Genomic DNA, 19,505 nt, shown 5'->3' on the forward strand with positions numbered 1-19,505 from the left:
GGATGGTGACGGGAGAGCAGAAGGATATTGGTATTTATTGCACCTTGCATGGGCATGATTGTTGAGAGTTCAAAAAATTAATAATCCATTTCTCCTTTGCACCTAATTAAAATGTTCTCCAGTCTCTAATTTTTGTCGTTTTCCTAATCTAATTTGTTTTCTGACTGTGTCCATTCTTCTTCCATGTGCAAAGCAAAGGGGATTTTTTCTTCCTTTAACGTGACTGGGATCTGACTGTCCAGGAATAGTTTAAATGATGTTATTTTCTCCTTGGTTAAATGAAGTGCAGATACAATCGTCGGAGGGTCTTAACGACCAAAACCCAAAAAAATCCGAATCTTTGAGGCATTTCCTGTTTACATAGTTAAAAAAGAATTACGGAAAAGAGCAAGAAAAAAGATGATCTTAATGAGGAAGCATGGGCCGTCATGGCAAGTGTGTGTGTCAGGGTAGGATGCGGTCTTGTTTCCAGGATTTCACATAGCCGAGTTGGAATCAAAAAAGGGACATTTTAATCTAGTAACTACAAATGCAAACTGTACTTTCCAATGAAAGAAATGAAAAAAATATCTATAGCGTCTGTAAGCTGTGATGTGAGTGGATTCGAGGTTTGACTGGGAACATCGGAATTCCTGAGATCCCTATAAGGCATTCGAGAAGGTTGTTGGTTTTTTGTTTTGTTTTGTTTTTTAAGTAGATTCCCACCCCACGCCCGACCATGGCCACCCTCTGAGCTGAGTTGGTGTATGGCAGTCTTTCTGGGAAAATCCCTTCTCCGGGCGCTGCTAAAACGATATCTTTAGGCGAAATGGTGGTTGATGAAGGAATTTGTGCCCGTGCTTTCCCCACCTGCTCGGGCTTGTAGGGGTGTGGCCGTGTGGGAGTGTGTTGGTGGGGGGGTCTGAGGGGAGCGGGTGGGGTTGGAGGTGAATCCTTCCTATTCCCCAGTTCCGAAAAGTAAAACTTACCTTACCTGTTTCCAGAATACCAGCCATTGTCTTCCGCATCTCACGGCCACGCTGTGGGCTCTGGGGGGTTTTGTCGAAGGCAAAAAAAAAAAAAAAGTCTTAAGTATTTAAACATGTTGGACCATGCATGCATCCGTCCATGGCGTTGTGGGTTTTTTTTTTTTTTTCGGTCCCCTCCCTCCCTTCCCTTTTCTTTTCACCAAAGTATATTCATCAAACTGCTGAGTTGGAAAGATTTGTAATGAGTTTTTGAGCTGTACGACTGTGTTTTTTTTTTTTTTTTCCTCTCCCCCGCCCTCTCCCTCTTTCTAAATCTTCATCTGACATTAAATAAAGCAAATCCCAAACAGATTAACTGTCGCACGGTTCTGCTTCGTCTCCTCAGTCTGTTCCCAGGTCTGGCTCGGGGCCGGGCGGCGGGAGATGCCCGGGCGGCCTGCGGAAGTCCATGTGGCGCGCTAGGTGGGATCCCGGCGTCCTGAAAGCAGAGGCCCTGGCCCTCCTGCCCTGCGGCCTGGGCATGGCCTTCTCCCAGTCCCACGCGATGGCCGCTCGGAGGCACCAGCACAGTCGGCTCATCATCGAGGTGGACGAGTACAGCTCCAACCCCACCCAGGCCTTCACCTTCTACAACATCAACCAGGGCCGCTTCCAGCCGCCGCACGTGCAGATGTGAGTGGGCGTCTCCGATGGGACTGCGGGGTGGAAGGTGTGGGTGGTGAGGGCCGTCCGGGCTGGGCTCCTGGACTCGGGGTGCCTCCTGGCTTCTGGGCCCAAGCGTTTCATGCAACGGTTCTGGGATCCCCAGATCAGCGAGGCTCTGAGTTGGGAGGGATGTGGGAGAAGTTGCAGCGTGCTGGCCTGTGGGCCGATTCTGGCCTGGAGTCTTGTTTCATTTGGCCAGGAGAATGTTTTACAAATATTGAAAAATGAGGTGATTGCACACGAAAATCCAGACTTCTGGCTTTGCCGTACAAAGCCCAACGTCCTGGCAACCCCAGGCCCATACGTCCTCGTGGCAATGTCTGGGGAGCTGAGTTCCAGCTGCCCCTTCTTGGTATTTGGTATTGGATTACTGACCCCCTGGTCTAATTCATGTTCCTTGTTGTACAGATGGGGAGGACGAGGCCCAGGGAGGGGACGGGACTTGCTGCAGGCCCCGTGGCAGGGTAGGACCCTGGGCTTGGCCTGGCTGTCCTCTCTTCCCTCTGCCCATCCCTTTTGCCCAGACCCCCTTTGCTTCTGTTGAAAAAGCAGAGATGCTTTCCAAAAGGACTGGGGAATTCTGCTGCCTGCCCTTTGGGGCTGATGGAAAATACCAGGGGTGCCCCAGCAGTGGGGCCGCAGCGAGAACATAGACTCGGGACTCCTGTGCACAGGTAGAACCTTTCCCCCGCTCCCTGGCTTTTTTTCCAGTGGTCGGGAGGGGTGCAGGTGGCACAGGGTGGAGGTGGGTAAATTCCTGGCCCTGCCCTGGGCGACTCCGGGTGTTGCCAGAACGTCCTCGTCCTTTGTCCCCGCTGCCCGCTCCCATCAGCCCTGCACCACAGGGCTTACCTGGTGAGGAAGCAGAGGCCCAGACGGGTGACCCACGCGAGCCCACACAGCTGGCAGGCACCAGAACTGACGCCCATCTCCAGTCCAGGGCGTTCTCCATGCTTAGCATCCTTTTGCTGTGATGTCTGTGGACGTAAGTATGTACGTCCCTCCATCTGAGAGTGTAGACATTCGTCTGCTCCATTGCTGAAACTTCTCTCAGCCCCTTTGGGGTGCCCCTGTGCTGGGTCTGGGTCTTTGACAAGCCCCTGACGAGGGGGGAGCCCCACGAGTTCCCAGTGAGAGCACAGGGAGGTCAGAGCTGTGATGGGGATGCTCCTGGGCTCTGGGGCTCAGAGCAGGCCCCCTGACCTCCAGGCTGGGTCAGATGCCCCCATGAGGACACAGACCCCAGCTTCCTCTAGGACCTTGAGTACCGTCTCTAGGGAGCCGTGGTCAGGTGAGGTATCAGCGGCCGTCCCTTCGGGGAGACGGGAGAACGCGGCCTGTGGCCCGCGTAGAGAAGGAGCCGGGGGTTTCCACACCCGGGCCTGGAAGTGGGGTGGGGAGGTTGCTGCCTCTTGTTACTGTGTGGTTCCCTCGGGACTGGTCTTCTGTTGCAGAGGATGGGTGCAGAGAGATCATTCGTGGGCGAAGGGGTTCTGGAAGGCAGGTGGGCACCAGGCCTGGGGGTGGGTTCCAGCGCTGGGAACACCCTCCTCCCTGCAGCGCCTGCTCTGGAAAACGTTCATTTCCGTGGGAGCCGCAGGGCTGACCTGTCGGTAGCTGCTTACTTTATTGTTTGGTCGACTTCTCTTTGGGAAACTAACCCCAGTACCCAGTTTGGAGCCAGGTTGGCAGATTTGGGCAGGATGGGAGGCCCTGGGTCTCAGGCCCGCTCTTCCTTGGTCTCTGGGACCTTGAGGCCTGGCAGGGCTGCTGCAGGGGGGGAAGGCCCTCCCAGGGCTGGGTTTTCTCTTCTGTTGCTGGGGTTTCTCCTCCTGGGCTGGAAGTGACAGTGTCTGAGGTCCCCGGATGCCACTGGGGACGGGCGAGAGCACCGGGCCCCTCGGGCAGAGCAGGTGGGGTATGTGTCTGTGCCCATTTGTCTGCACACCCATTAGAGGGGCCCCTGGGCGCCGCAGATACAGCTGAGTAGTAGCAGGCAGAGCTGTCCTGTAGAACACCCCCGCCAGGCAGCCCCCAGTCCCAGAACAGGGCTAGGGCAACAGAAGTCAGGAGACAGGGCGGCCAAGGGGCTGAGGAAGGACCCTCTGGAAGAGCTGACTTTTAGGTTGAGACCCAGAGGACGAGGAGTGAGGGCAGCAAGTTGGGAGGGGGAAGCAGGCCAGGCAGAAGTTGCCGCAGGGTCTGAGCTGGGGGGCGGCTGGGAAGTGCAGGAACACCCAGCTGGGTGGAGGGTGCGCTGGGCGGGAGCCACGTGGGCCCCCGTGGGCCGGGCTGTGTCCTGAGGAAGGGCAGTGAATGACCAGGTGAGAGAAGGGTGATTCCCCCGCTTAACAACTGCGGGTTATTTGTTCATTCATCCATTTATCCGTCCTCTCGGGGTGTTTGTGAGCAGCTGCGCAGCACACTGGTTAGTTAGGAGTGTGGGCTCCAGGCTGGCCTGCCTGGCTTTGAATCCTGGCTCTGCCGCTTGTTTGTCGGGTGTCGCTCGGTGCCTCCGTTTCCCCGTCTACGTAATGCTGCTCATCGTAATACTGAGGGTCAGGTAGGTGAACCCACGTAGAGGGGGGCCAGGCCACGATGTCCTGTGTCGTTAGTATTCGCTGGCTGGGCCAGGTGCCAGGGACACAGCAGTGATCAGGGGCAGAGCCCTGCCCGCGCTGAGCTGACCCTCCAGTGGGACACGTCGTAAGAGTCATGAAGTGCGCGATAGCGTAGGATCCTGGTAGCAACAAGTGCTGTGGAGAAAAAGCTTAACGGCTTTTCGTGGTCGCTCAGCTGCTGTGGGCGGAGCAGGTTCCCACCGGCCTGCCCCGCTGCCTCCCTCCTGGCCTGCTCTGTGCTGCCTGCTCCTGAGGCCAGGGTTCCAGGCGTTATTGGCAGTGGGGCTCTGGGGAGGCCGGGGGCTTGGGCCGGGTCCTGGGAAGAGCACGCAGTGCGCCCTGGTTCTGGACTCCTCATCCGGTGCTCTCTCATTGCCTGCTCGGGTCAGCCCACCTTTGAAATGCAACTTTGTACCCAGCTGGGTGAAGCCGGATCGCGTGGGGACTCGGCGGGGCGCTGTTCCCTCCCACCCCCCTTCTTTGGACTCACACCCTGCGCACCAGGGAAGCACGTGGGTTTCCATAGCGAGTCTCCACTGAGGGAGACGCGGGAGGACGGATGCCACTTCCCAACACGTGATTTATTGCCACCCTGGGCTTTGTCTCGGGTGAGGGAGCGAGGGGCCCTATTTAATAAATCCACCATTTACATTAGTAACAACAGTGACCGTCCACACGTGGCCTGCGGTTGAGCCTGTGATTTATGTAGTTGCCCCCAGAGACCCTGGCGGTAACGAGGCTGTCTTTGCCTGAGGAGTGAATGTCTGGATCTGGGCCTCTGGGTTTTGGGCCCTGAGACGGAAGACCCCTTACCCTGGGGGCCGAGAAACCCTGCGGTGGTCTGGGGAGAGCCCCTCCAGGCACCGGCCCCTTAGTCCTGGGTGGGCAGGTGGACGGGTGGCCTGTTGCTCAGCGAGAAGGTGAGAGCAGTGTCTGCGGGACAGGGTTACCCTGGGGATCCACCTTATGGGGGGGGAGCTGGTGCCAGGCATGGCGACTCCTCTCTGGCCTTTGAAGGGAGTCCCATCGGTGGATACTAGACTAACCCATTTAAAGACCCTCCAAGCATGTCAGGCTGTGCGGGGTCCTTGAAGAATGTAGCAGGGCGGGGCACTGCTCTGAGCCAGGCTGGGACTGGCCCCCTGTCCCCGGCCCTCACCTCTGCGCCAGGTTGGAGTGCCGACCCCCTCGCTAGGTGACACGGAGGCTTCAGAAGGGACCCAGTGGCCCCTAGCCCGTCTGCGCACTGAGAGGTCTCCAGGAGACAGTGAGGGTCAGCCTTGGCCCCCCGAGGGGCCGAGGGGGCGTGGCAGGAAGAAAGCCCCGACCTGGGCTCTGTCTGTTCTCAAGCCGCATCCTGCTCCCTCTCCCCAAGGGCTCCAGGTGCAGTTCTGGTTTCTGGGACGTTTATGTTTTTTATTTAAATTAATTTTTATTGGAGTATAGTTGCTTTACAGTGTTGTGTTAGTTTCTACTGTACAGCAAAATGAATCAGCTATACATATACATATATGCCCTCTTTTTTGGATTTCCTTCCCGTTTAGGTCACCACAGTGCGTTAAGTAGAGTTCCCTGTGCTATGCAGTATGTTCTCATTAGTTGTCCATTTTATACATAGTATCAGTAGTGTATATGTGTCCATCCCAATCTCCCAATTCCTCCCACCCCCCCCATACACATTTGTTCTTTCCGTGTTTTCTGGGACATTCCATTGTTCCCTCTGCCTCCCCTACTCTTTGTCCTGACAACATAGACTCATTCTTCAGATCTCACCCAGGTGTCACTTCCTTGGGGACACCTTCCCTGACCCTTCCCCAGACCTTCCTAACGGCCCCCCACCCCGATCTAAGCACTCAGAGCCTTCCCTTCGTGACACAGGCTTCAGCCTGTGCTTATGCATTCATTTGTGGGACAGTTTTCTAAGCATCTGTCCCCTCCACCAGCACGGGCTGTCCCTCGAGCCTAGCACAGTGGACAGGAGGGGGGAAAGAAAAGGGAGCAAGGATGAGGCAGGGTGCACGCCCCAGGAAGAGTGTGGTGGGAGATCAAGGAGGGCTTCCTGGGGGTGGTGGCATAACCCCGGAGCTTGGAAGACCGGCAAAAGCAAAGCCAGGATGTGGGGAGGAAGGGCAGGCACAGGGACTCGGGGTGGAGGTCACCTCGGAGTCAGTGCTTCGTGGAAAGAGCCTTGGGCAGTGTGGCCCAGTGCCAACCAGTCCCTGCCCTCCTCTGGGCCTCCGTTTCCCCACTTGTAGGATGAAAGGAGGGGACCAGAGGTCTCTCTCATTCTAGAACGCCACAGCTCGTGTCCAGTTACGTGGCTGGACATGGTTTTGGAACTTCACTGAAGGAACGAGTCCTCTGCTCTCCACCCCCTGGCTTTCAGTGTACCCTATTTCCCCAGGAAATAGTGGGGGGATGGGGCTCTGCTTCTGATGCCCACATGAGTCTTTGGTACCAGGAGCTGCACTTCCAGGGAGCCAATGGCTTAGGGGAGAAAGAGACCGAGAAGGGGTCCAGGGCACAGGAAATGGGCTGCAGGGGGCAGCCCTGGGTGGTTCCCACCCTACAGAGCTGGACTGGAGGATGGGAGGGTCCAGGGCACAGCGAGGAAGTCGCCGAGCCGGGGTGCCAGGCTGGGTCCAGGTGCCGGAGGCTGCATTCTCTATTCTGCACCATGCCTGCCGCCAGGATTCCGGTGGGCAGATCCCTTGTGAGGCTGGAGAGAGTGGTGACAGATTATAGGTCTCAGAGAGAGAGAGAGAAAGAGCCACAGCCTTGATGGGGGCGCTCAGCAGGCAGAGGCTTTGGGAAAGTCGGGTTTGGCCCCCCCCAAACCAGGAACACTTGTTTCCATACCTTCTCTCTGGTCCATGAAGAACGACTCTGGAATAACCATTTTGCTTTGTTTCTTCTAGTCGCGAGAAGGTGTGAGGTTCAATGCCCCCATTCCAGTTCTGAAGGCCTAGGTTCAAATTCTGCTCTTTAACGTACTAGCAAGTGCCCTGGATGTGGGACTAACCTTTCCAGGCCCCAGTTACTTACTCTACGGGGCTGCTGGAACTCAGGGGTTAGCCAGGGTTTTGCCATTGCAAGTGTCAGAAACCCAATTCAAATTGTCTTATGGGTAAAAGAGAGTTTACTGGCTCACATAATTAGCTAGGAAATCCAGGTTGGGACCAGCTTCAGGCACAGCTGGATCTAGGGTTCAAATGATGCTGCCGAGTCCTCCCACCCTTTGTGTGCTCTCGTTCTCTTTCTCCGTATCTTCGTTCTTCTCGCTCTTTTCCTCACTTCTAAACACCGGCAGGGTTTCTGGGAGCTGCACGAGGTGGTCTCTATGGGTGTCCCGTCCTGTGCCTAGCAGGTGTTTGGTATTTAGGGGGCACTCAAGAAGCATTTGTCCATAGATTGAATGAATGAAATGAAGGCCTGGAAATAGTCCAGCTTGGTGTGAGTTCTGGAACCAAAAACCAGCTTCAAATTCCACCTCCACCGGCTTCCATAGCTGAGATCCTGGGCACGTTAGCCTTTTCTGCTTCTCAGTTTCCTCATCTATAAAATGGGCACAACCATAGTGCCCTGCTCAGACAGTCATTGTGAGGGTGAAGAGAGCAGATGCATGTACAGCGCTGAACACATAATGAGCTCTCAGCCCGTGGAAATCATCAGTATCATTACTGTTGTTATTATTTCAAGGTTGAGCATTTGTTACAATCCAAATAGCCGGAGGACAGTGCCGGGAAATAAGAGTCTATTTTTTTTTTCTCTGGGGATTATTAGGTTTGCCTCCTCGCTGAGCTCAGAAGCCTCGGGGCGGAGGGAAGTAAGAACAGAGTTAATTAAAGAGCTTGGGCTCCAGCAGCAGGCCCAGCCTGACTAGCGCCGGTGCACCTCGCGTGCTCTTGGCTGGCTGATGGCGGGAACTGCTCAGGGCTCCTCCACAAGGGACTCACAGGGGGTGGCATCTCACTCCCTGTGTCTCCTTTTTTTTTCTCTTTGACTTGTTCTGTTTCCTTGTGGTGTCCTCACAACCTCAGTGTATGTGAGGGGGAATGAAAGAAAGAAAGAAAGAATGAATGAATTTGAATGAATTTGATTGGCTCACTCGTGTTCCTTGCCGGGCCAGTAGCCCAGTAGTGATTGGCTGCCTTGGTCCAATCAGCTGTGTTAGGGGCGGACAGGTGGATTCACAGGCCAGCTCCCTGCAAGACTGTCACATGGGGTGGGGGGAGGGACCCAGAGGACAGAGGAGTGGCAGTAATTACTGGGAGGGAGATTTGAGCTTCCAGACCAGCTCAGGCATCACCTCCTCCTGGAAAGTTCAGGGGGCCCCAGGCCAGGTTAGGGCCTTCTCTGGCCCCCAGCCCCTCTGCTGCCCCATCGAATCTTGTGACTTTGTCGTTGCCTGGCCAGGTCTGTGTCCACCGTCAGTCTGGGATCAGGCCTGGCTCATTCAGTTCCCCAGCTTTGAGCTCAGGGCTGGTACCCAGTAGGCATTCAGGATGTGTTGTGTTGAATGAATGAAGGAATGAGAGGGATGAAGGAGGGCTCCAGAACCCTCCTGTTGCCATCATCAGACTCAGGGATTTTTCCTCTTCTCCCCGGTCGGGTCCCACTCTGACCTGCTGGGATTCTAACTTGACTTAACCACCCCCAGAGAGGTGCCCCGCGAACCCCTCCCGCCGCAGCCTGGTGACGTGGAGGGGCCGATGTGACGCTGTAGCTGCGATGGGTGGGCCGTGCTAATGCTCCCTGCACATTAGCCTGCTGAACCCACGTCTCTCGTAAGGACGTTTCTTCGAAGTATTTTGTCTGAAGAAAAAGAAGCATAATCAGAAAGATGCCTTTGAAAGTGTTTACGTAACTGATGTGGCGCTGCTTTTGGTTTGGCGCATAATTAGATTTAAACACAACTCCTCGAGCCGCATCCTCGTTGGGAGAGAGCAGCTCGTTGAAATGTCATTGCGTTGTTTTTCAGAGTTTTGAGCCTGGAAAAATCAGTCAGCTGAGGAGGCAGAGTGTGGCTCTCGGGGAGAGCCCCGAACTGGGGGGGCCACCTGTTCGGTGTCCTCCTCTGTAAGACGAGAAGGCTCCCAGGGGCTCCCCGGGGCCAAGAACTTAACGGTTGTGCAGCTTGTTAATTTTCTGAGCATTGTTGCCTCATGAGATAGCTCCATTTTACAGACGAGCAAACCAAGGCCAGACATTTTCCTAAGGTTACACATTAGTGACGGGCAGCAGATCTGGGATCTGAAGCCTGGTCTTCTGATTCCAGAACTGTTTTCCTACAGGACCTTGGAAAGCCCTTGTTCTAAACCTGATCGGACCATCTCATAGTTTTGGAAAATTGCTGCCTGTCTTTAGTGCTTTGTTTCACAAGTTCCCACGAAATTCCCCCCTTCCCTCGTGGCTCTCCCCGGATGCTACTTGTGCTGTCTCTGCACAGTGCCAGAGAGTCGGATCTTCCAGCTGGAAGGTGGAGCTCAGTCCATGCATCCCTGATGGGGCTGATAGCACCCCCCAAGGGGGTGAAAACTGGTTTGGGGGGGTGAAAAAAATCTTACTCTGATTCTAAAGCACAGATACACGCACAGTAAATGAACAGATACACAGCGTATCTGTGGTGTTAGAACTTTATGAGAGAGGGGTGAGTAGAAAAAACACCTAAAAAGGCCCCTTGGGCTTCCCTGGTGGCGCAGTGGTTGAGAGTCCGCCTGCCGATGCGGGGGACGCGGGTTCGTGCCCCGGTCCGGGAAGATCCCACATGCTGCGGAGAGGCTGGGCCCGTGAGCCATGGCCGCTGAGCCTGCGTGTCCGGAGCCTGTGCTCCGCAACGGGAGAGGCCACAACAGTGAGAGGCCCGCGTACCACAAAAAAAAGAAAAAAAGAAAGAAGACAAAAAGGCCCCTTAAGGGCTGATAATGAAAAAAAAAAGGTAGAGAGGTACTACTTGTCAAGCAGCAGGTTAGCTGTAGCCGCCATACAGGTGCACGCGGGTACAGGTGCCCGGCTGTACCTGTCAGCCCTTCCCACTCATTACCTCGCAGCAACCCTCAGGGCTTCTCACGTTACAGAGGGGAAGCTGAGGCTCAGGGGGAAATGTTTTGCCCGGCTAGTGATCAGGAGGGGCAGGATTCGGACGCAGGTGGGCAGGCGGATGTGATCTGGACCACGTGTGATCTGACCTGGCTGTGGTCTGAGTTGATGGGACGTGAGCTGCAGGCTCCCAGCGCCGCGACCCCGTGACCCCATGATCTTCTCTCCCCTCAGGGTGGACCCGGTGCCTCATGACGCCCCCAAGCCGCCCGGATACACCCGCTTTGTCTGCGTGTCTGACACCCACTCGAGGACGGACCCCATCCAGATGCCCTACGGCGACGTGCTCATCCATGCCGGGGACTTCACCGAGCTGGGGCTCCCGAGCGAGGTGAAGAAATTCAACGAGTGGCTGGGTAGGTGCCAGAAGGGGCGGTGCCCGTGAGCAGCCGGACTCGGGCGGCCCCCTGCCCACCGTCCTTCCTCCCTGCTCTGCCCGGCCCCTCCCTGGACTTTGTCACCTGTCCACCTCCCCTGGGAAGCCCCCTGACCTCCGGGACCAGGCCACACCCCTCTCACTCTCCCATGACACCTGGGAGGTCTCCTACCCCAGCGCTTGTCTCTGCTGTGATTTTCCATTTGTTGGTGGGATTTTTTTGGCCTGGGGGACTTCCTCCCAAAGGGATTTTGTCCAGGTTTGTTTCTGTCCACTTGTGTGTCCAGCCCCCAGTGCCTGGTACAGGTAGATGCCGAGTAAATGATTGATGAGCGGATGAGTGGCTGAATGGGCGGATGAATGAATGACTCTCTGGGAACAGTGATGTCAGGGCAGGCACCTCAGCTGGTAGGTACAGCCACCCACCGTCATTGATGGCTTCTCCAGTGAGGGGACCCTCCAGGCCTCCGTGGCCCCAAGCAGGAGCCCAGGGGGCCCGGTGTGGGTTCCTCCGTGGGCAGCCATGGGTACAGGCTGCGGAGTGCCGTCCTGTGCCATAGGAGATGGTGGGCCACGATTTGCGAGCACGCCCCTAGGGTTTTGTCCTTGGCCTTGCTTTCTTCCAAAATAAGAAAGACATAAATCTGGGGTGTCCCCTGGGAAAAGCTGTTTGCTTGGAATCCAGGGACACCTCCCAGCGAATCTCTCTGCCATGGCCCAAGGAGACAGATGGGTGGCCCCTGGGCTGCCTGGTGTACTGGGCGGCTGACACAGAGGCCTGGGTACGGGGCGGGCCCACCTCCCCGTGCAGCCCCTCGTGGCCGCCAGACGGTCCCCCGCCTCCCCAGGGGCGTCCCGCTGTGCAGTTGGCTGGGAGCTGTGCAAGCAGAGGGGGGCCAGGAGCGAGGCGGGTGGCTGCGGCGGGAGAGGCTGGCTCTGCCAGTCGAGACAAATATTTACAAGCAAGGCCTTGCACTCCCCTTGGCGGGCTCGGAGCTTTAAATATTGATTATTCAAACGGGAAGTTCTCATCAAGGGGCCTGTTTGGGCTGAGCCTGGTGAAGGCTGGGGTGGGAGGGGCTCCTGTCGGGGAGTCTGCCCTGGGCTTCTCCCCACGCCCCGGGCTGCTTCCTAGGAGGGGACCCTCACGGGGGCTGGTTTCTTGTCCCCCTGCTGTGGGTCTCAAAAGACGTGAGGCTGAGCTGAGTCCGTGTCCCAGGCAGAGAACAGGAGTCGCTGGTGGCCGGGCACCTGCTTGTGTGCCAGGCTCCTTACCGCCACTGCCTGGCTGAATTTGAGGAAGAGCCATTTGGGGTGGGGGCTGTTTAGACCCCTATCTGACAGAAGACGATGTCGGCTCCCCTGCACTGAGGTTCCCGAAGTGAGGGACTATTTCCGATGTCCCCCCGGCCCAGACGTGCCCGTCTCCAAGCTGAGTGAGTAAATGAACCCAACAGTTGCATGTGCCAGGGGCGTGGTGGCCAAGGGCTGTGGGATCTCAGTGCAGAGGCTGGTGGTGGCCTCTTCCCAGGCTGGGGCGGCTTCTGGGACGAGCTGCCGTTGGGCTGGGCCCGGCCTGGGGAGCTGGGCGATGGTGCTGGGAACAGAGCAGCTGCAGGTTGAGGGGACAGCGGAGGCCAAAGCCTGCGGGGGGACACTTGAGAGGTGGCATGATGTGTTGTGACTGGAGGGGGGAGGTTTGGAGAACGTGAGGGTGATGAGCCTGGAAAGAGGGGTGGGGACTCCCTGAGACTCTGCACATAAGGGGAAAGCAGGGGCCTGGGAGGGCAGCACGGTGAGATGTGGCCATTTTAGGAGAATCTCTTTACTCGCCTCATAACAGAAGTCAGAACTGTGTGCTGGAGGAATTCAGGAGGCTTTCTTCATGTCTGCACTTGACGTGGGATTGATTTATTTGCCTGGATCATCACGGGTGGGAAGGGTGAACTTACAGAGGGGTCTCCCTTTTACAAAAGGAACCTCTCCCCTTGGCAGCCTTGAAGTGTTTGCAGATGTCAGTGTTTGTCACTCAAGTGGGCTGGGCGGGGCTTCAGCCTGAAGAGTGACAGAGCTGGAGGAATTTGCATGTGAGTTAGGGCATCAGTAGGAGTGGGTTTATAGCGGTCCGTCTGCAGCTGGCTTTTTGGGAACTGGCCCGCTGCGCAAGGTGACTCACCTCTGTGGGCTGGCGGTTCACGTGCCAGGGGTGTGGTGATGCGGCAGAGATGGGCTCAGGGTGCTGTTGTAAAGGGCTCTGTGTTTATTGAGTGTTGGCATGTGCCCTTTATGTATATTATTAAATCATTTGCTTCTCTTGATGAGGGAACGAGGCGGGAGCTATTGTCATCCCCACTTGACAGAGGAGAAACCGAGGCCCAGAGGAGTGAAGGAACTTGCCCAAGGTCACACAGCTAGTAAGTGGCAGAGCTGGGGTTTAAACCCAGGCAGTTGGACTCCAGAGCCGAGCTCTGTCCTCTCCTCTGTTATCACCTCTCTTGTTTTTATGGTGAAACCTCACTGATTCGAAGTTAAGGTGTGGGCTGTGCCTTTTGGGGCCAGACGTCCAGGGTCAGCTCTCTCCCAGGCAATGGCAGCAGTCGTGTGACCTCTCTGAGCCCCCCTGGCCTCGTTTTAACTGGGGGTGGTCAGGCTCCCCTTGACCTGCCTGCCTCTTTGGAGGCAGGTTGTTTTGAGACTCCACTGGGATGGAGGAAATGTTCAAGTGTGTGAACTGTAAAGGGCTGTGCAGGTGTTATTACTGCCTCCAGGAGCTGGCGTTTGCAGATCAGGGCCCCCTTGGGGTAGAGGTAGGGGACATGGGCTGGTCCCACAGTAGGCAGTGGGGGGACTTGAGCTGAGCCTTCACGTTGAGTTGCAGGGAGAAGCGGTAGATGATTTGTGTGTAAAAGTGTGTGGAGTTGACCTGCGATCTCAGCTGTGTGGGCAGTTCTTGCAGACACACACACACACACACACTCAGCAAAGACCGCAGGGGTATTCATTCGTCCATTCAGTACACCTCACTGAGAGCTCTGTGCAAGTGTGTCCCATGCAGTGGGTGATGGTGGGGAGTGAGGACAGGGTGCTGCGTCTGGTGATGGGGACACAGTGGATGGGTGGATACACCAGAAGCAGTAAGAGAACAGTTCACGTGATGAGGTCGGCAGAGCGCTGGCCCAAGGGGCGTGATGGTGACTGAGAGCCCCTTGAGGCGCCATGGAAGGCCTCCCTGAAGAGGTGGCTTTGGGTGAGGCGTGGAGGTGAGAGTGAGGTGATGTAGGAGGGACATTCCAGGCAGGGGCACAGCGGCTGCAGAGGACCTGAGGGCAGGCAGGCAGGTGTGCAGTGTGGAGGGTTTGTCACCGGTTGGTTCAGATACGCCCTGTGGGCCAGCGGCAGGAGTTTGGGGTTGATTCTAGGTGCCATGGGGTCTTTGGGAAGGTCTGTGTATGGGAGTGACCTTTAAAAAGGCCTGGATTGCGGAGACAGCAAGGCCAGTGAGGGCAGCGGCTCTGGAATGTTCCAGAAGCGATGTCTGGGAGATGGGATCATGAGGGATTTTTATTTTCTTCTTTATGGTTCTCTCTCTCTTTTTTCCCTCTGATTTTCTATAGGGAGCATGTATTATTCTCGTAGCTTTAAAAAGGCAACACTAAAATCTCGCTGTTTTTAAAGAAATGCTGGCCTCTCTGGTGTCTGGTGCACAGTGTGTCCCAGGATGGGGCTAGGGGCCGCGCTGGGCTCAGGTCAGTGCTGGTGTCATCCAGCCGCTCAGAAGCTCTCCCCTGGAGCCCCTTCCCTAGGCCAGCGGGGCCCCATCCGCCTCTCAGGTCCACTGGCCATGCCCTTCCTCCACCCGAGTGAGAAAGTTACAGAGTTGAAATTCATAAGCAGCTTCTTCCCTGTTCGTTGATCTCATGGAAAGCATCTAAAATCATATTCCAGGGGGCACCTCCAGACAGACAGGAGAAGGTTTAAAAAGTTAATAGAGGCCCTCCTCGTGAGAGGCACCTAACTGGGGAGCGGTGCGGCTAAACTCACGCGACCGTCATTTGCTGTCGGCTGCGTTGCTCTTGGCTTGGGTGTGCGTGGTGTCCACGTTTTGCCCACTTGCAGGCTTCTGTCTGGGTCTGTGTTCTTTGGGGGGCGCTGGGTTGGGGATGACAGGGCCCCTCTGAGCAGATCCTTTTTCCCTTCGGCCATTAATATCCCAAATACGTTCATGAAATCGAAACACCAGCTTGATTTATAAATGTCCCCGTAAGCAGCTAAAATATTGCTAAGGACGGGCTTTCTGGCTATAAAGAGTGAAAAGAAGAGCAAAATTGGCTGAAAATGGAAAAGGATGTGCTGGAAGCTCCTTGCTCCCCCGCAGTAACTGCGTGAGGATGGACCGGCAGCGTGGAGCCCACAGACTGGTTGGCCCCGTAAGTCGTGTCTGTGCAGGGAAGTGGGACGGCACGAAGGTTAAGAGCTCCCTCCTGGAAGTCAGGCAGACCTGTCTTCACCCCTGCTTCAGCCTCTTATTTGCTGTGTGACCTTAGCTTAGCCACTCAACCTCTCTGTGCCTCATCTGTAAAATGGGAAGAATTAGTTACCTACCCCATGGGGGTGGGGAGGATTGAAGAATCATGTTCCCATACAGCGCTTAGCGCAAGGAGAAGCCCTCCGGAAGTGGCAGCTGTTGTCGTAAGAAGCCTGCCTCTCCCTGAGCTGAGTCCGCCACCAACACAGGGAAATCAACGAGCCTCAAGGTCGGCGAGCCATCTTCTTCCAGCCACACTGGCAGACTCCAGTGCCCCACCTGGGCCCTGCCTCATGCTCGTCCCCCAGCTGGGAAGGCTCTTTCTCGTCCACCCGACAGAGTCCTACCCACCCCTAAATGTCGTTCTTCTGAAGCTTCCCCCTGCCCCACCGGGCGGCATTGGTCCCTCCTCCCTGTGCACCCAGGGCTCCCTATTCGGTCCTTGGTGGTGGCCCTCACCTTGTGGAGGGAATTGTCTGTGTCCTCATGCCTCCCATCCGCCCTGCCTCCCCCGAGACTGTCAGCCCCTGGAGGGCAGGGCGCGTCTCATCCCTAGCACCAGCCAGTGCCTTAGCTGGGGGAGGCCCTGGACAGAGACGTAGACTCGGGGTGTCTGCACTGTGAGCTGGTCCCTGCGTCCCCAGCAGGGCTGGTTGCTGTTGGGTGGGACAGCAGTAAATGGGGCTTCGAGGAGGGCCGGGCTGTGACGCAGAAGAGTGTGGGCGTGGCTGTCGCAATACGGGACTCCGGGAGGGTCTGCAAAAGGGCAGAGGCTGAGTGGGGGTCTCCAGGATGAGCCTAGGAGCTGAGGCCGGCAGGTGAGCCTGGGCTCGCCACTGGAAGCCGGGGGCGGGGGTGCTGAGGGTGGGGACAGAGGCCGAGCGCCCAGGAGCACCCGCCTCCCAGGATGCCGTCTGCAGAGGCAGCGCCTGACCCTGAGGCCGCGACACGCCCGCATCTTCCCCGAGGGAAGAACACCAGGCCAAATTCTGCCCCTGGCTCTGAGTGACAGCCGTGTCCTCAAGAGCTGTCAGTTCACAAGACGGGATTCACAAGATGCCAGGAAGCCTGCTCTCTGCGACTGGCAGGGGCCAGGCTGGCCTCCCCACACCCCTGTCAGGAGAAGCCTGCAGCCACCGCATCCCTCGCTCCCACCCCCAGCTCCTGCAGCCTCAGACCCCGGCACTGGCCTCAGAGCGACTGCCCAGAGGCCACAGCCGGGTGCTCACCCCTCCTCTCCGCCTCCCCACCTGCCTGATGCTGCCCCGTCCAGCTTGGCTTCTCCTTCCCCAGCTTCCACACCTCCCTCTCTGGGCTCCCTGCTTCTCCATCTCCTCCTTTTGTTCCTGGTTCTCCTCCTTCTCACTGAAAGTGGCTCCTCCTGGGACCAACCGTGGGCCTCTCGACCCCTTCTTTCCAGATGATAGTCATACCCTCCTGCTCTTGCTTCTGCCCAGACTCGCAGACACCTCCATCTCCTCCCAGACCTGATCCCTCTTTGAGATCCAGCCGGTATATTAATCAGTCTTCTCAGAAGACACCTCCTCCTGGCTGTCCACCAGGATTTTAGACTCGTTTTTAGGTCCCAAACTGAACTCCCAGACCTCAGCCCCATCCCCAGAGGCTATGTCGTAAGACGTAGGCCTCCACTGAGACCCAACCACGGCTCCGGTATCCTTACTCCCTTCCCTCTGAGGCCATCAGCGCCACCCATTATTTTCGCCCTGCTGTTGTCTGTCCTGCCCGTGTCTTCTTCACTCACTTCCGTCACCTGCCGAGCTGCTTTGGGGTCCCAAGTGGGCCGTCCTGCCAGCCTCCCCTTCCTCCTGCAGGATCCTGTGAGCCCCTCGAGGGTTGAGACGGCGCCTAGTCCGTGCAGGTCCTCAGGACCCAGCCCAGCCTGGCCCCAGGGGTGCTCGCGGGTGTCTGTTGAACAAGCGTGGAGAGGTCTGGTTACCCACGAGGGGCTGGTTAATTAAGTGGCGCTACCCTTAGCGGCATCAGGCAGGGGAGGAAGATGACTGGCAGTGGAGAGTTTAGAAGTTATAATTAACTTTTTACTGGCGCCCTAGCATAAAACGATATATAAGACAACGTAAAAGGGGTCCAAGGATTTAGTTAAATAGAACTAGGTCTTTTGCAAGTAAACCCTTAATTAAAATCTGTGAGGGAGGAAGGGAGAGAAAGGGAAACGGAGAAATCATTCCGAGGGGATTTCTTTGTTTTTTGCCTCATTTGCCACTGCGCTGAGGGCCCGAGGGCCATAGGGGGTTGGTGCAGAGACGGGCTCCACGCCGTCCTCTTGCCTCTTTGCTGTTGGACTCAGGAGCCCGTGGCAGGAGCTGCAGGTGGGGCTGAGGATCTCCGTGCTCCCCAGGATCCCCGGGGAGCAGGAGGCTGCTCCCTGGCACAGAACCGTTATTCTCTGTGGGAAACAGTTGTTTCGGACGCAGCTAGAGGTTGCTGACCTCCTCACCCACTGCCCCGGTTCGGCCCTTCTCTTCTCTCCCTTCCCCCTCCTCTGCTGTGAGGCCAGGCTTCGGGAAGGCTTTGCTCTGGCTTGCCACTCCCCACAGCTCTGTCCCCGGCAGCTTGCACAAGTCGCTGCTTTTGTCTTATTCCTGAGACAAATTGTTTTTACCTCCATCCTTCCAGCCTCCCCACAGTGGGACACCTTCTTCCCAGAGTCTCTTACCTGTGTGTGTTCACTTGTGTCTCTTTATGCCCGGTACCTGCCCCGGGCCGTGGAAGCTCCGCGCTGGGCATCCAGCGTATCAGGCCTGAGAGACAGGACCTGGGTGACCCCGCCCGGGCCGTGCACACCCCAAGTTTGGGGCCGGACACCTTCTGGGTTTCCTTGGGCAGAGCCATCCTGCTGTCCTGCCCCACGCAGCCAGGGTGGTGGGGGAGGGATGGGTTTCCTGGGACTGGCCGAAGTCCCCAGGGTGTGGGCAGCTCAGCTCGCTGGCAGGTCCAGTCTGACAGGCCTCACGTTGACCGAGGTCAGGACTCACAGCCTCTTCGGCAGAGCTGGGGACGGAGCGCTGAAGCCAGGGGGTCCTGGGGCCCACTTCATCGGCCAGGTGACCTCGCTTCTCCCTCTGGGTGTCCACGTCTGCATCCACAGAATGTGACGTTTACACCGTGTGTTGACTAAGCCCCCCTGGAGCTCCCGCTCGTCTCCCCTCCCGGCCCACACTCCCGCTGACCTCAGAGCCCCGCTGTGGGTGAGCTGAGTGTCTGTCTCTCCCGCTGGCCTATGACCACGGGAGAAGAGGGGAGGAGGGGTCCACACGCATCCCGGTCATCCCATGTCTTGAGCGGAGGGCCTGCTGTGTTCCCTGTCTTGGTGTTGGAGGTTTGGTGAGGACCAATGTAGCCCCTGCCAGGAGGGCCCGAGGACGAATGCAGGGTCATGCGATAAGCAAAGTACAGTAAGTCCCCTACATAAGAACGAGTTCCATTCCGAGAGCACGTTCCTAAGTCCAATTTGTCTGTACGCCCAGCAAAGTTAGCCTAGGTACCCAAGTAACACAATCGGCTGTATAGGACTGCACCACCACTGCTCTTACACTTGCTTCCGGACATCCTGGGCTTGAAATAAAAATACTATACTGCTGTACTCTACACGTTCGCATCTCTGAAAGTTCGCAGCTTAAAGGTTCGTAGTAGGGGACTTACTGTAAACAGACAAGATCATTTAGGGGATTGGATGGATGAATCAGATCAATGATCGGGCGAGGTGATAGTGATGGGGGTCGGAGGTTTCTTGACGTAGGTGATCTAGGACGGCCTCTCCGAGAGCGTCCTGAGCTGGAGAGGGCCCTGCCCTGAGTTGTTTGGTGTGCAGCCCGAGGCCTGCAGGGCTGAGCGCAGTGATGGCAGAGGCCAGGGAGGGAGGCCCCAGTCTGCTGACCCGCAGGGCGAGGATGTGGATTTTATTCTGAGTGTTAACGTGGCCACAGAGCAGGGGGGGGACATGGTGTGACTCAGTGGTTTTTGTTTTCTTGTGTGTGTGTGTGGTACGTGGGCCTCTCACTGTCGCAGCCTCTCCCACTGCGGAGCACAGGCTCCGGACACGCAGGCTCAGTGGCCATGGCTCACGGGCCCAGCCGCTCCGCGGCATGTGGGATCCTCCTGGACCTGGGCACGAACCCGTGTCCCCTGCATCAGCAGGCGGACTCTCAACCACTGCGCCACCAGGGAAGCCC

General features: G+C 56.9%; 1 protein-coding gene across 2 annotated transcripts in view; it reads left to right on the plus strand.

Moving 5' to 3' along the window:
- MPPED1 (metallophosphoesterase domain containing 1) overlaps positions 1-19,505 on the plus strand; it is a 76,949-nt gene that overhangs the window by 10,637 nt on the left and 46,807 nt on the right. For both annotated transcript variants that reach the window (XM_049694564.1, XM_004279569.3), the window contains exons 2-3: positions 1,354-1,640; positions 10,568-10,749. In XM_049694564.1, the coding sequence (XP_049550521.1) occupies positions 1,417-1,640; positions 10,568-10,749 (406 nt within the window). In that variant the 5' untranslated portion in view covers positions 1,354-1,416. The remainder of the gene's footprint in view (positions 1-1,353; positions 1,641-10,567; positions 10,750-19,505) is intronic.

This window comes from Orcinus orca, chromosome 11 (assembly GCF_937001465.1).
Source record: "Orcinus orca chromosome 11, mOrcOrc1.1, whole genome shotgun sequence".
Lineage (NCBI taxonomy): Eukaryota > Metazoa > Chordata > Mammalia > Artiodactyla > Delphinidae > Orcinus > Orcinus orca.